The sequence below is a fragment of the Diceros bicornis genome, chromosome 11 (genome assembly GCF_020826845.1).
Source record: "Diceros bicornis minor isolate mBicDic1 chromosome 11, mDicBic1.mat.cur, whole genome shotgun sequence".
In the NCBI taxonomy this organism is placed as follows: domain Eukaryota; kingdom Metazoa; phylum Chordata; class Mammalia; order Perissodactyla; family Rhinocerotidae; genus Diceros; species Diceros bicornis.
The window spans coordinates 4,392,715-4,406,332 of record NC_080750.1 but is presented as its reverse complement, the minus strand read 5'-3'; the positions used below and the strand labels follow the sequence as shown (position 1 = coordinate 4,406,332).

Genomic DNA, 13,618 nt, shown 5'->3' with positions numbered 1-13,618 from the left:
CCTCGCCTGTGCCTGGTTGATTTTCTCATGCTGTCTGCTTTGCTCTTGAGCCTGTGCGATTCTTTCATACATCTAATCTTTCTCCATCCTGTGCTCCAAAAACACACTGATGTCTGATCTGAGGAATCAGGTCTTCACAGAGGAAGGAAGAAGGCTACACCGCTAGAAATAAGGACACTGTCCCGAATAGAAGAAAAAAATTATAGTCCCTGGATATCAAGGCTATAATCTTTCGACTACTCGACACCGATTTTTTGAAAGATATAATGTCCAGAGATTCTTGAAAATGGAAAAAAAAAAACGGCATTTGTTACATTAAAGTAAAGTTAAATGGAACCACCCTCACTGGTCTCCAGCAGGGCTCCCTAACCTAGTAAAGCCAGCATCTTGTTTATCTTCACAACATTCCCGGTAGAGACACAGAAGAGATGTCCTGTATCTTGGTTTTTTGATTGGAAAATGAAAGACAAGCAGTGGGAGTGATAAACCCCAGTGAGTCCAGGTTACAGTGGCTGGAATGGCACTTTCACAGTTAAAATTTAAACCACTTCTATTTCTCAGATTAATTCATGTCCTGCTCTACTTAACAACACAATGTTTTCAAAACCCTGTAAATTCTCTTTTAACAGTGAAGTTCATAGCTGTTAGAAAGCAAGGCCAAATTAAATTTGTCAAAGAAAGAGGGTATTCAGCCTGCTGTGTACTCTTCAGACCTGAGGCATCACTTAGCTGCCCACTGGTAAGGGAGCTCCTGTGAGCACCATCGTCATCATCACCAGTATCGTCACACTTAGCACTGATTATATGTTTTCCCAAGAGCTTTACATAAGATAAGTCTTTTAATCCTCACAACACCCCACTGAGGCTGGTGCTATTTTTGTCCTCATTTCACAGACAAGGAAACTGAGGCATAAAGTTCTTTTATTCTGAATTATAAATTCTAACCATAAAATATACGTTTGAAATAAATTGTACATGCAAGCTTTTAGCCCAAGGTGTGTGCTTTAAAGATTATAGGCATTTATATTATATTTACCTAATGTGTTGTACGAGTCCAAAATCTTATTCACTCAAAAGTATGTCACCAGTATGAGGATGCTCATTTTAATGATCTTTTAAACAAAGAAATTACCAGTATTATAACTTATGAAAACATAAAGATACAAACTTAATCCTCAGAATAATCTTAACCACCTATACAAAAATATTTCCATATTTCAGATTCCATGACTAGAAGTTTTATATTTAGGAAAATTAGATCTAAATGTGAACACTTATGTATATCATTCCTGGACATAGGAGATGAAAATTAGCAAGAGCCCTCATGTGCTCATAGCCACAAGGACAGATGGTTTTGTATTGCATAGGAAATCGCTAACTGTTACAAAACTATGTTGATTAATAGTAACACTGATGTGTTATTCTTTGTACAATAGTGTCTGTTGTTCATAAAGCTTGAGGTTCACTAAAATATTACTGAAAAATGGTTCCCACAGCCTGTTACAGTCAACATCCATATGACAACACTTTTCTATTGAGTGATTAGTCTGAGTTGACTTACCAACCAAGTAGTGAATTGAATTCTAAATTAATAATACCCAGCACGCCTGGTGTCAGTCTCACCTATGTGAAGAGGAGTCCACTGCCTCTTGGGAGGAAAGAACTCCCCCAAACAAGTTTAAATCTGTTTTATGTCATGGCACTGAAGTTAGTGGCCGAGGAAGCCTGTTGATTCATCTTGCGGCAGTGAGCAGTGACTTCCAATGCCCCTCCCACCTTCCTTCCCGTCACACCTGTCCCATCTCTCCCTCTCCTCTGGTCTTTGGCTTTGATCATGGTCAACTAAACCACACAGAATTTCTCTCTTCCCCCAAAGTAAAGAAACCCAAGTGTTTTTGATTCTGAGCCTTCTGAAGCAATCTTTTTGGCACACAGGAGATAAATGGGGAGCTTTCACTCGTGCAGTCAGAAAGAGTGTGTTAGTGTGAATGCTTGTCGTCTATTTCTGTTATGTGTATGTCTTTTCACCTTTGAATATTTATGTTGTTTTCTGAAATTTTTCAGTTTTATCATAACTGCCATCCTGATTGCAGGATGAATACACTAATTTAAATATGTATTGTACAGTATTTTGTATTCTGTACTGGCACCAACTTTTTGTCTATAAATACACAGAGACTTAAGTAAATGTGAAACAGCTGAGGTGGATTCTTTCCTTCTCCTTCTTTTGCCTCCTTTCCTTAATTCCTCCATTCCTATGATCCATGCAGATTTCCACAACCTTTACCTTGATTCCTAAATACTAATTTCCATGGCTACATTCCCACTATGTAATTATCCTGCCTACCTCATTTTTAGTATTAGCTCAACTGAATCCAAACTACTTTTCCTCTCTTGAACAGAATTTTTTTTTTTTTTTTTGGCTTTTGTTACTTGTAATCTGGAAACCCATTTACCATTGTGAACACCTGGCATGAGATCAGTAAGAGTGAATTAAAGAAGATCTCTGGGTTTATACATAAGTCTGTTTCTCCAATTGGCATCACTGAGAAGTATTAGCACTTTTTAAATTTGTTTACCTGACTTAATAAGGAAAGTATTTGCTTTTAGTTTCCTAAAAAAAGAATTTTAAAAGAAATAGAAGCATATTTTTAATACAGTGAATATTTTTTTAATGAGCGCTACAAAAAATAATGTCATAAAATTGGATACATTTCAAAAAGATAGAAGCTGTTCACATTCTTTCCTTTTCCTCTGGCTCACTGTAGCCTTCATCTGTTATAGGATTAGACAAAAAAGCAAGCACATAGGTATTGAAATTTGGGTGAAGTATCCATTGTTCCTCTGAACTTCACCAGCACTGGCTGGCTTCGTTGCAGTTAGTACCATCATCTGCAGCAGATCCATGGCAGAAGCACCGCATTCACGGGACTCCGGCCCTGGGGTCTAAGTCAGCACTCACCCTCCTTTCTGATGTGTCGGTCTTTTAGCTCTCCTTCTTTGATCTTGAGTATCTTAAATAAAATCCCATATATCGCTGCCCAAAATCCATTGTCACTCTGAAAATGAGTTATTTTTATAATATCATGCCTTACCTAAACCAGACAACAGTGGTAAATGCCCTTCCAGACTTTTATTGGCTAAACCATCCTTTTGAATCACCATTATTTCCCCCCAAATAAAGCCTGTCTTTTATTTAAACCCTTGTATCCGCAGGGGGAAAAGGGAAAGAAAGGCAAAAAGGGGCCTAAAGGGGAGAAAGGCGAGCAGGGGGCCCCTGGACTAGATGCGCCTTGCCCGTTGGTACGTCTGACTGTAGATCGCGTGTGAAGGGATGAGCTGGGAGAGGAGCAAGCTGGAGGGACCCAGCAGCAGGGGTTCTGACTGGGGCCATTTCACTTAGACGTGAAGATGCCAGAAATATCTCTCTTGGGTTGTCCTGGTATGTTCCACACCTTGTCTGGCCACTGCTCCGCCTGGTTCTTAACACTCAAGGATTGACGTGCACCTGGAACGTGACTGGAGGAGCGGGAGAGGACTCTGCGCTGTTCCCTGTGGCTCAAAAGAGCAGGTCGCCGTCCCCAGACAAGCCCTGATTATGGGATATGTCAAGCTCTGTTGTACTTTGTCCAACTTCACTGCATGTTCCTTTTCCCTCCAGAGGTGCTCCTCTCCCAGCCTTCTGTTATTGTGGTTATTTCTGTAGCAGAACTTGTGCCTAAGTGATTTCTTGTGTTAGTAACGTTATGAGTTAATCTTTACAAACAGGGATTCCGTGGCGTTAAGGGGGAAAAAGGGGAACCAGGCCAGCCTGGCCTGGATGGGCTGGATGCCCCTTGCCAATTGGTACAGTATTTCTCTTTCCTACCATCCTGCATGCAGTTCCTTTGTTTATTACGTACTCATCTCGATCACTGTAAAGTGGTGCTTCTGAGCAAGCTTTATGTGATGAACACACAACATGCATGTGCATGAACGCTCCTTCAGCAACTCAGCACTGAAGAGAGCAAGCACGGATTTCTACCAACGCCTGCAAATTAATCTCCTGACCTTGTTCTCACAACTGTCACGACCACCGTGTCTGCATTCTGGGGAATATTAATTTACTCGATAAATATTTAAAGATTACTTTAAAATCACATGAATATCTTCCATGTAAAGGCACAACGAGGCCATAACTTTTGGATTTTACCCCTAAATTGAACTTTTAAAACATTTTTCTCTAAGACATATAAAGGCGTTTTGCCTCTTCCACTAAATTTCTGTCAGGCTGTGAATTAGGCCAAACCTAGAGTTAAGCTTCTGTGGTCAAGAGTCAACCAATTCAGAGGAATGCTGTTAAGAGACCATAGGGAAGAAAATCCAACTTCCCTGAGCTTCTAAAGATGGTAATAGTCTGCAGCCCAAACCCTCTTCTGTATCACGTAACCCTCTCAATTTAATGGTCTCTCCTTTTGAAACTCACTTTCCTGAAGTAGACAGAACCCCCCATCTCCATTGGCATGAACTCAAAATCCTCCTTATACTAAAATCTAAAATTCTACTGGGTGATCCTTCTCCTTGTACCAATCTGGCATTACCGAATTTTTCCCAGATATCTTATAAAGCTGTTTCAAAGTGTTTTCTTTTTTACATTTAAAAAGAAAGTATATTCATATTTTCATTTCATATAAAGGAAATTTCATGTTTCATATGTATTTCATATAAAGGAAAACTTTTTATGGTTGTGTTGTTGATTATACTTGGTCTGCATGTTCTTATATTATTCTTCCGTGCTAAGCATGATTCTTTAAAGATGAATTTATGTTTCTCAAGTCTTTTAAGAGATTGTATTTGTAGAAAAAACTTTTATTCAGTCAATAATTACAATTAGAAAATCTCAATATTAAGTTCCTAGTCTTTTGTTTGCTTGGTATTGATAATAAATAATATTTTAAAATCGTTTTGTTGAGGGAAAATGCAAGCATGCCACGTAATATACCTACTCTTCCTGCTTTCTTTGTACCATTTGTATCTGAAGAATGCTCACTTTAAAAGAAAATAAATTTTACAACATTTAGGAATCTCTTATTTCTTCAGAATTTGTTAACTGGCTTCTGAAGAATTGTAATAGGAAAACTGATGAATGCTATGGGTAATGTTTTGCTATAGAGATATAGAGAAGCTGTGTATCTTTTAATTCAATTAATTTAATATGTTCTGCTGTATCTGCTTTCAGTATAGAAATATGAAGGACACTGGCATGTGAAGAGCTATAAGCTTCAGATAGAAATGGTTCATCATCTATTATTTATCATTATCATGCATTCAACCCTAGACCATAGTGACCAGGAAGAGACGTTATTTCAGTTTATTTAATAAAGATAATTGTGAAATGTGTTTTAATGAAATTAAGAGGAATAGTACAGATTTATTATCTAAAGGTATAACTGAGTAGACTACAATGCTTTGTAAATTACTATTTCAAACTTAGGCATAATTTTTTGTATATTTTATGTATTTTCCAAAGGCATGCTCACTCTGGAAAACATTTGAATTTTCTTCATTTTAACTAACATTGGGTGTTCTATTGGGAGTTGATAATTAGAAAAAGATGCCTGTGACTAAAGCCATCTAGTGGGTAGAAGTCCATTTTTTAAGCCTCTGAGCATGTGAATTGTGAAGTATGATCACTTTCGTGGAGCCTAAGGAATTCTTATTCTTCTCTTTAAACCAGGGGCCAGATGGATTACCCATGCCTGGCTGTTGGCAAAAGGTAGGCTTTATGGAATTATTTCTAAAAGAAGCCCTCTCCCTTTCTCCTCACCTGGCCTGGCCTTTTCCATTTAGAACAGACCTTTCGAATTTGACATTCCTGAAAGTTGTTTGGGTATTAAAAAGCAGATTTCCTCTCCAGAATATCTTTCGATTAATATGTTTACTGCTGATTTGTTCCTAAACTGATGGCTGAAAACAGTTCTTCCCAACAGTGTCATTTGGAACCTTCCCTACCTAATGCTTTCTTTGGAATGGAAAGGGTCAGCGCATCTTGATAACAGTTTGCTTGTCTCGCAATAAACTCCTTGTCCTCCTACTCTTCAAAAGTATTCTTACTTGTGATTCTTTCCCTAGTTATAGTCAATTACTTAGAAATACGCAAATACATGGTAGAACCTTGTCAATATTAGTAACAAAGCTGAGAGAGCAGAAAATGTAAGCATGACTTTTTTTCTTCAATGATGTCTTGATTTATTTGGGAGAATCTGGTTATATTTAAGTTGGCATCCTTTATGGTGTCAATTTTTTCTAGCCTCTTCATATGGCTGCCCATGGGCCCTGTGTCTGTGTTCAGTACAGAAGGGAACTTATCTTTCCCAGAACCTTCTGTGTACAAAGGCTGTGTGATAAGCCCTCTCATATAGGGGATATCATTTTGTTTAATCTCACAATAACCCTATAGGCTATTATTATCCTCATTGATGCCGATGAGGAAACTGAAATTCAGAGAGGTTAAGGAACTCAAGGACGTGGAGCTAGTGTGTCACAGAACCAGGAGAAGTCGACAGTGGAGAGCAATGCGGAACTTGAAGCAAGGACCAGATTGTATGCGCCATGCTGTCAGAGAAGACCTAACCTTCACACACTAATGGTGCAAACCTGATTATAAAGGACTGGCACGTGCTACTGAAGGAAACAGGAGTTCCTCCGGTGTAAAAATGAGCTGGGGGAAGTATATACGTTGCTGTCATCATTTTGAATTTTTCTCTAACACCTTGTGGCTTATCCAGTCATTTTTGACAGGATGCTTCATTGGCAAAAGTACATAGGCTCGCAGAAAGATGAGGAGAAACTGGACGCCCGTAGCTGCCTCTAGTCTCGTCAGCCCATTGGTGAGGAGATCCTCGCTCTCTTACTTAACTCCTTTCGCAGTACTTGGCCTGGGAGAGAAAAGGCTTCCCTGTCAGGGGCGTCATTTATTTACAGCTTCCCTTACTCCACTCTCAGCCTGTCGGCTAATTAGCTCCATCTCATCTGAGGTCAAGTGGTTCTCAGGAAGACGAGCCAATCATCATGTTCTCCTTCACCTGAGAATACTATCCTTTCACCATCATCACCCCTCTTCTCAGAATTGTTCATACTATCCTGAGCTGGAATTACCATCTACTCTGTAACCTTTGGCCTGGAACCTAATACTGTAATGACTTTTTAATACAGTCATTGGCACAGAGGGAGATGGGAAAGGCTTCCTTTATCCAGCGTCTGACACTTCTCAGAACCCGGGTTCACACCATTTTTGGTCTTTTCTTTTTGTGAGGATGTAGTAATAACAGCAACAAGCAAAGGAATCATCATTCCTGAAATGGCCAAACCTAGTAGTAATGAGAGCAGCATCAGAAAATCAGAAATTTCCTTTTAGGCACTTATTTTTCTGCAGAATAGACACTATATTCTATGGAAAATTAAGGATCTTTTAACTCTAGCATCTTATACAAAGAATAATAACTCAATGGTACACTTCAGTATTGCTCACCATGCTCCCCAACATACACAGGTGCACATCGTTGTGGTCAACCTCTCCCAACAGCCCCCCCTCAAAAAAAAGAGAAGAAAGAAACAATTAGAAGAGTGAAATGTTCTAAAATCTCTTATGTGGTCAATTTAGCTGTCTCAAATACAGTGTTAGTCAAATCAAATTATTTTTTAAATGATATTTTAGAAAGAAGGCTAGTAGATTACTTTTAGTTAGTCCTGCTTCACACGGACCACCCGTCTGAACATTGTCGTGTGCGTTAGCCTCCAGAGCACAGTGGGAAATGTTTGAAAATTCAGGTCGTGGCCACAGTGTAAATCACTGTGCTTAATGGACAAGTCCTCTTGGTCATACTTCTCTCAATAAAAATTTTTTTCATGCAAAGCTATTTGATCTTTGTTTAAATCACTTCTCTTTCTAGACATAGTTCAGTTCTCTAAATTTGGAAGAATAATGATGTACTGGTTCACAGTGTAATTCATACAGTGAGGAAATGGCAGAATTTATGGTTAAGAAAATACTTACAAGCCATTAAAGTTATCATCCATCCTCATCCAAAGATTAAAAACTATTAATAGGGAAAATACCTATAGGCTTTATATTTTTTAATGTTTCACTAAACTTATTTTTCCAGGTAAGGCTGACAGGTTTGCTGCAGAACTTCCTAAAGAAAGGTGACAGATTTTTAAGATTGTTTCAAAATCTAAAAAAGACAAATATTTAAAATTCTGTAGATTATTTGCAAAACATTGGTACTCAACAAATGCACCTGTTTGAAATTTGAGATAAGTGCGAGTTTGTGATACAGAACAGTGAGCTCGCTCTGCTCTCCAAGATCTGAGCCAATTAATCACAATGAGTTAGGGATCAAGAAAGGAAGTTTTAATTCAATTAGCCAGCATAATTGGGAAGATGGCAGGCTAATGTCTAAAAAAAACCATCTTCAAGGATTACAGACTCTTGAGGCAGTTATATAGGGAAAATGGGCAGTGAGGAGGGGTTCCAGGGATGTTGGTCGCCAGGCATGATGGGCTCCAGGCATCACATTGTTCCATTCTTCTGTCCACTGTGATGGATACCTTGTAGGTGTGTTTCCCGCCGGTGGTCAGCCTGTTCCTGGAGAGAAACTCATAAAACAGAGTTTTAATTTAACAAGCTATTGGAGAGTGCGTACATAAGCAGAGGCCATAAATCAGGAGAGCATGTGAATTTTTTTAGAGTACGTGCAGAGCAGCGAGTAGTCACACAGAGGAGGGGCTGGGGCCATTTAGCCTAACAAGGTGCTTCCATTTGGAGAAAGGAATACTTCCTATCATTCTCTGCATTGACATGACCTGCATAAACAATGAGCAAACATCTCTAAAGATCGAAAATCTTACCTGGATTAAGAGGATACCTGGCCTCTTAAGCTCACCTAATAATAGCATCCATGTCTCTTGGAGAGAGAAAAGCAAATGTTTTTAATTAATGAACAGGTCATTCTACTTTTCTCATTGGGTTTTTTTTTGTTTTTTTTTTTTTTTTTGAGTAAAAGTCAACATCTCTAAGATCTGCTCTGGAAGTTTATCCCTCAAAGACCATTGTCCCTCAGTTCTCTCAGACTTAACGTCGGTTCTAGGAAAACCTTAATAATTATAGCTGCTCAAAACGAGGAGCCAGAGATTTATGGAGCCTTAGGCCACAATGGAACCTGTAATGCAGCTTGAAGACCGGACGGCAGCAGTTTGCCTTGCACACCATCCACGGCAGGGCAGGGCTGGCCACAGGGACGAGGAAGCAGGAACCGAGGGCGAGTGGAGTGTTACAGCCAGGGGTTGGCCGTGCAAACAGCGTCACTGAGGTCAGAATCCACAGCCTTTTCCACAGGGTGTTTTAATGCTTGGAGAAGATTATGTCAGTTATAAACAGGACATGTGTTTTCATTATGGCACAGGTGTGATAAAATCCTAATTTTCTGCTTTCCCAGAATAGTTACTGAGACAAACACCACAAACTTCTCGGTGGCAAAAGAAAAATGTGGGTTGAACTTAGGGTGGAAATTTTGATGACACCTTGGAGTTTTAGAAAATGTATAGAACACATATCAATTGGCTCATTGATAGAAAAACAAACAAACCCCCCCCCCCCCCAAAAAAAAAAACAAACTCTATTCAGGGTTCTACCAGTTTTCTTAAAATAAATGTTAATTTGGAATTTTTTATCTTAGACCACTAATTCTATATATGTGTGTTTTTTGTTGTTTGTTTTTCTGCAGTGATGAATCTAACCTTCTGAGCATGAAGTTGTGTATATAATGGTCCACTTTTTATATTTATAGTTGAAAACCGAATTGCAGATTTTACAAGTCTGAGATATGTTTACATATAGCTGCTTCTTTCTGTTTGCAGTAGAACATATGTCCATCTTTTCTTCACTTACATCTGAAATTGGGCAATATGTGACACCAGTGAGGAGCCTGCAAAAAATATAGATCAGTGTCTCTTTATCTTATGTGAAGAGGTGTATTGATAAGGACGCATCAGCGATAGAGAATGATTGTTCTTGCTGTTTTCTTACTGTAGGCTTGTTAATTGCATGGACAAAAAGTGCCATGAAGTAGTTTACATGAAATTGTGACCAAATGCGGACTCAAAACCATGAAAATGTACTCGCTTGCCTGGCTGATTTAGAGTCTGTCATCACATCCCTACTCACCTTCACTGTTAGCATTGATTGACACCCACACCACCCACTGAAACTGACTAAAAAGCATGCCGTGTGCCATACTGGCTCCTGGTTGTACACCTTGAGATGCTAGCATGCTGCTTGATGAGTCCTTTGATCACATCTGAGCTTTTATTTCTTTTGTCATCTCAAGGGGGTGACACCATGGCTGATTGCCAAAAAGAGATAAGGTGATGGAGAGCACACACTCAAATGGTCTTGTATTTTGAGGGAGTTGCAGTCCCTGACTGCAGATCTGCAGCTCCCAGTCTTGTGGCTCACGGGGCCACCTTGGTTGAAACATCAAGGGGCTGAGCTGGTTGCCGCCGCCAGTTTTCCTTGGGCTGCCCTTGGCAGTGAAGATAAAGGAAGAGGACCAGGTCAGCATCCTGCGCTGTCTCTCGTGTGACCAAGTAGGAAAGAGATTTATGACTGCAGGCACCCAGAACAGCAGACTTGTTTTTTTTTTTTTTAATAAACTGAATTCTAGCAAGTGTTAATAGGGGTGCTTTTGGAAAATGACAGAGGCATATAGCACTTCTTTGGGTAGGAGATTCTTGGAATGGCAGCCTCTGTTGCTGAAGACAAAGGGTGTGTACATCCCACCAAAGCTCAGGTCGCTGAAGAAGTAACAAGTCCCAAGGTGGGCTCGGCTGACATAACGTCTCCTGAAGATGGAGGAGAACTCACCCTGTGGTCTCTACCGGAGCTGGTGTGAGAGCTTCCCTGCCTTCCAACCCATTTCAAACATCTTCTACAATGTTCTAGAAACAGAAGGATATTTTCCATTCTTTTTAGTACTTTTCTTTTTTAGTCCCAGGAGTATTAAGAAAAGATTTGTTTCAGTTCTTGTCACATTTGTTTTGAACAATTTTTTTTAAAGAAAAGTCTTCAAATCCTAATAACTTGCTCCCAACAGTCAAGATGGCCTTTTATGAATGCCTCTCTTGTTCCAAATAATGGAAGAGAATGTAAAACAAACTCCACTTTCAGTTCAGTCATTGTAAAGCATCAAAGTGAAGCAATTTTTTCAGTACTTTTTGACTTTTTTCATATGATGAATATAGCATACATAGTGATTATCACTTAAGATAAAATCAAGATTTGGTCACATTTGATAGTATTAATTCATTTCTATTTTTTGTAGTTCTACTTAGATCTAAGTTTTGTCTATATTTAGATTTCTTTATCTTTTTTTTACGTTTATAAAATTTTGTCTTATGCACAGACCAAATATGAGATCTCAGAAAGCTGTGAAATATAGTTGCCATAAAGAGAGTATTTTTTTCGTCTACTTGCTCAAAAGTTACCTAACTGTATTAGACTGAGCATTTCTTTGCCCAGTAAAGAGTTGGTAGCATGTTTTGAAATGGCTTATTTGAAGTGGAAGGGTTACATTAGGAGGAACATCATCAATGAGGAGTAGTCACTCTTTCAGCTCATGGGACAATTTAATTTCCCTCCTGACTAACGCTATTTTGTGGGAAATTTCCTAGTTTTATGCATAGGTTTTCACCACCAGAGGGGAAATCAGCTCATCATTGGCTTATAGTAACAAAGGTTAAGATGTAAGACGAGGATCCTAAGATCCTTATGGTCTCTTTCATATTATATAACCAAATGCTCAGTTATACAAAATGCCTTTTTATTTACATTAAGTTTTCAAGATTGGAAAGATGTTCAAACTATTAGATCAATCTAATTGGTAACATTTCTAGTAACATTCCACACTCTGAAGCCAATTTAGCATTTTTAAAACAACAGAGGGCATTCTCTAACCATTTCTTGTGTGACGTGGTTAGGAGAAGGTATTGTTCAATGTCTGAAACAATTTGTCTTAAATGATTTGGAAAAGTGAACTAACGCGGGTAAAACTACAGTCTCTTCAGGAAAACAAACAGTAGTGTCTTGAGAAAAATCTGGTGGCTATATTTGTTCCTACCTGCCTTTCTTTCTACTCCTCTAGTAGAAAGAGGTATTGAGATGGATTGCTGTTTAAAACTTGCACAGCTTCAAAAGAGAATACCTCAACATCAAAGAGAAATATTTGATGTAGAAAACACATTTTTTTGAACACAGTCCTTAAGGAAACTGTTGTGTCCTATGTGTATATTGGGTTTGCTCTAAAACTGATTTGAGAACATTGACTTTTATTCGATGATTCAAGGAAGCTGTAAACTTCTGTTACATTTATTTCTTTGGGAAAAACAAAGGGATGATGGTACTCCTCTTTGTTCAGTGGAATTACTAGGTCTTAACCACCACAGGTAATCTTAAACTTTCAGTTACTAAGATGCGTCCAGCCATCCATTTTGTCCTCTATATTATAGAGAATTCTCAAATAATTGCTGAATAAACTAGTGAATTATGTCTGCTGATATGTGTTGGCAGATACATATTTTTCTTAAAGGTTTCTTTCTTTTAATTTATATTATTGGATAGATAGAAGATTGAGAAAAAATACATGAAAGACACCTTGGAAACAAGGCAAGATCAGGTTCTATTTCTGATAACCATCTTTTAAGGATGCCAAATTGGCATGTGTTTTAGCTTTAAAATTGTTTTGCATTCATGTTGGTGCTAATGTATTTATTTTCTTTTTCTTTATGGACAATGCAACTCTACTATGGATAATTTCATTTCTCTGTTTAATAGCATTCCTAAACTGTTAGTGTGTGATCTTATTTTCATGAATTTGCTATAATTATGTTCAACGACCAGTCTTTCTTAATGTAAAACAAAACAAAACAGTGTACCTGTAGATGATATGTATTTACTTGGATCGTGGACCCTCTTATTTCATGTTCATTGCATCTATCATATGCTTTTATAAACTTTCATTCTCATTTTTTAGCTTATATAATTTGATTAAGCATGACAAAACCAGCATTAGACAAGTCTGCACAGATTCATAGAGTACCTGACACACATATGCCTTTATTTTTCTTCTAGTTTTCATTTTCATTATGAAAGCACTCTTGGAGGATTTTTCTTTCTTATTTGTTTTTATAGAAAAAAAATTAGAATATCTTGAATTTCTACCAAAAATAAAAGTCTGTTCTTGAATTTACTTTCTGTGCGTGATGTTCTGATGGCACAGTAAGAACTTATGCATCCAGTAGTTCATTCTACGTGTCCTTTGTCTACTATATATATATATATATATATATATATATATATATATATATATATATATCTGCTAGTTTGGAAAATGGTCAAATCCGCCTGTCAGTACCTATGGAAAATTGTCTGGTATCTTATATTTTTATCACTTGGTAAATGTGCTTAATTTTCCAAGGTGTTTTTTTTTTTTCTTTAATGTTAGTGTTGTAGCATAAAAAGTTAACACCACTTTTCATCCTTTTTTTTTTTTTTTTTTGCCACTATATTTTATCTTACCCAGAA

The 13,618-nt window shown here is 38.0% G+C and overlaps 1 protein-coding gene across 1 annotated transcript in view; it reads left to right on the top strand.

Moving 5' to 3' along the window:
- COL25A1 (collagen type XXV alpha 1 chain) overlaps positions 1 to 11,319 on the top strand; it is a 440,619-nt gene extending 429,300 nt beyond the window's left edge. Inside the window, exons 35-37 of the mRNA XM_058549892.1 lie at positions 3,217 to 3,303; positions 5,717 to 5,755; positions 9,765 to 11,319. Coding sequence (XP_058405875.1) covers positions 3,217 to 3,303; positions 5,717 to 5,755; positions 9,765 to 9,767 — 129 coding nt within the window. The 3' untranslated portion in view covers positions 9,768 to 11,319. The remainder of the gene's footprint in view (positions 1 to 3,216; positions 3,304 to 5,716; positions 5,756 to 9,764) is intronic.
- The last annotated feature ends 2,299 nt before the right edge of the window (positions 11,320 to 13,618 follow it).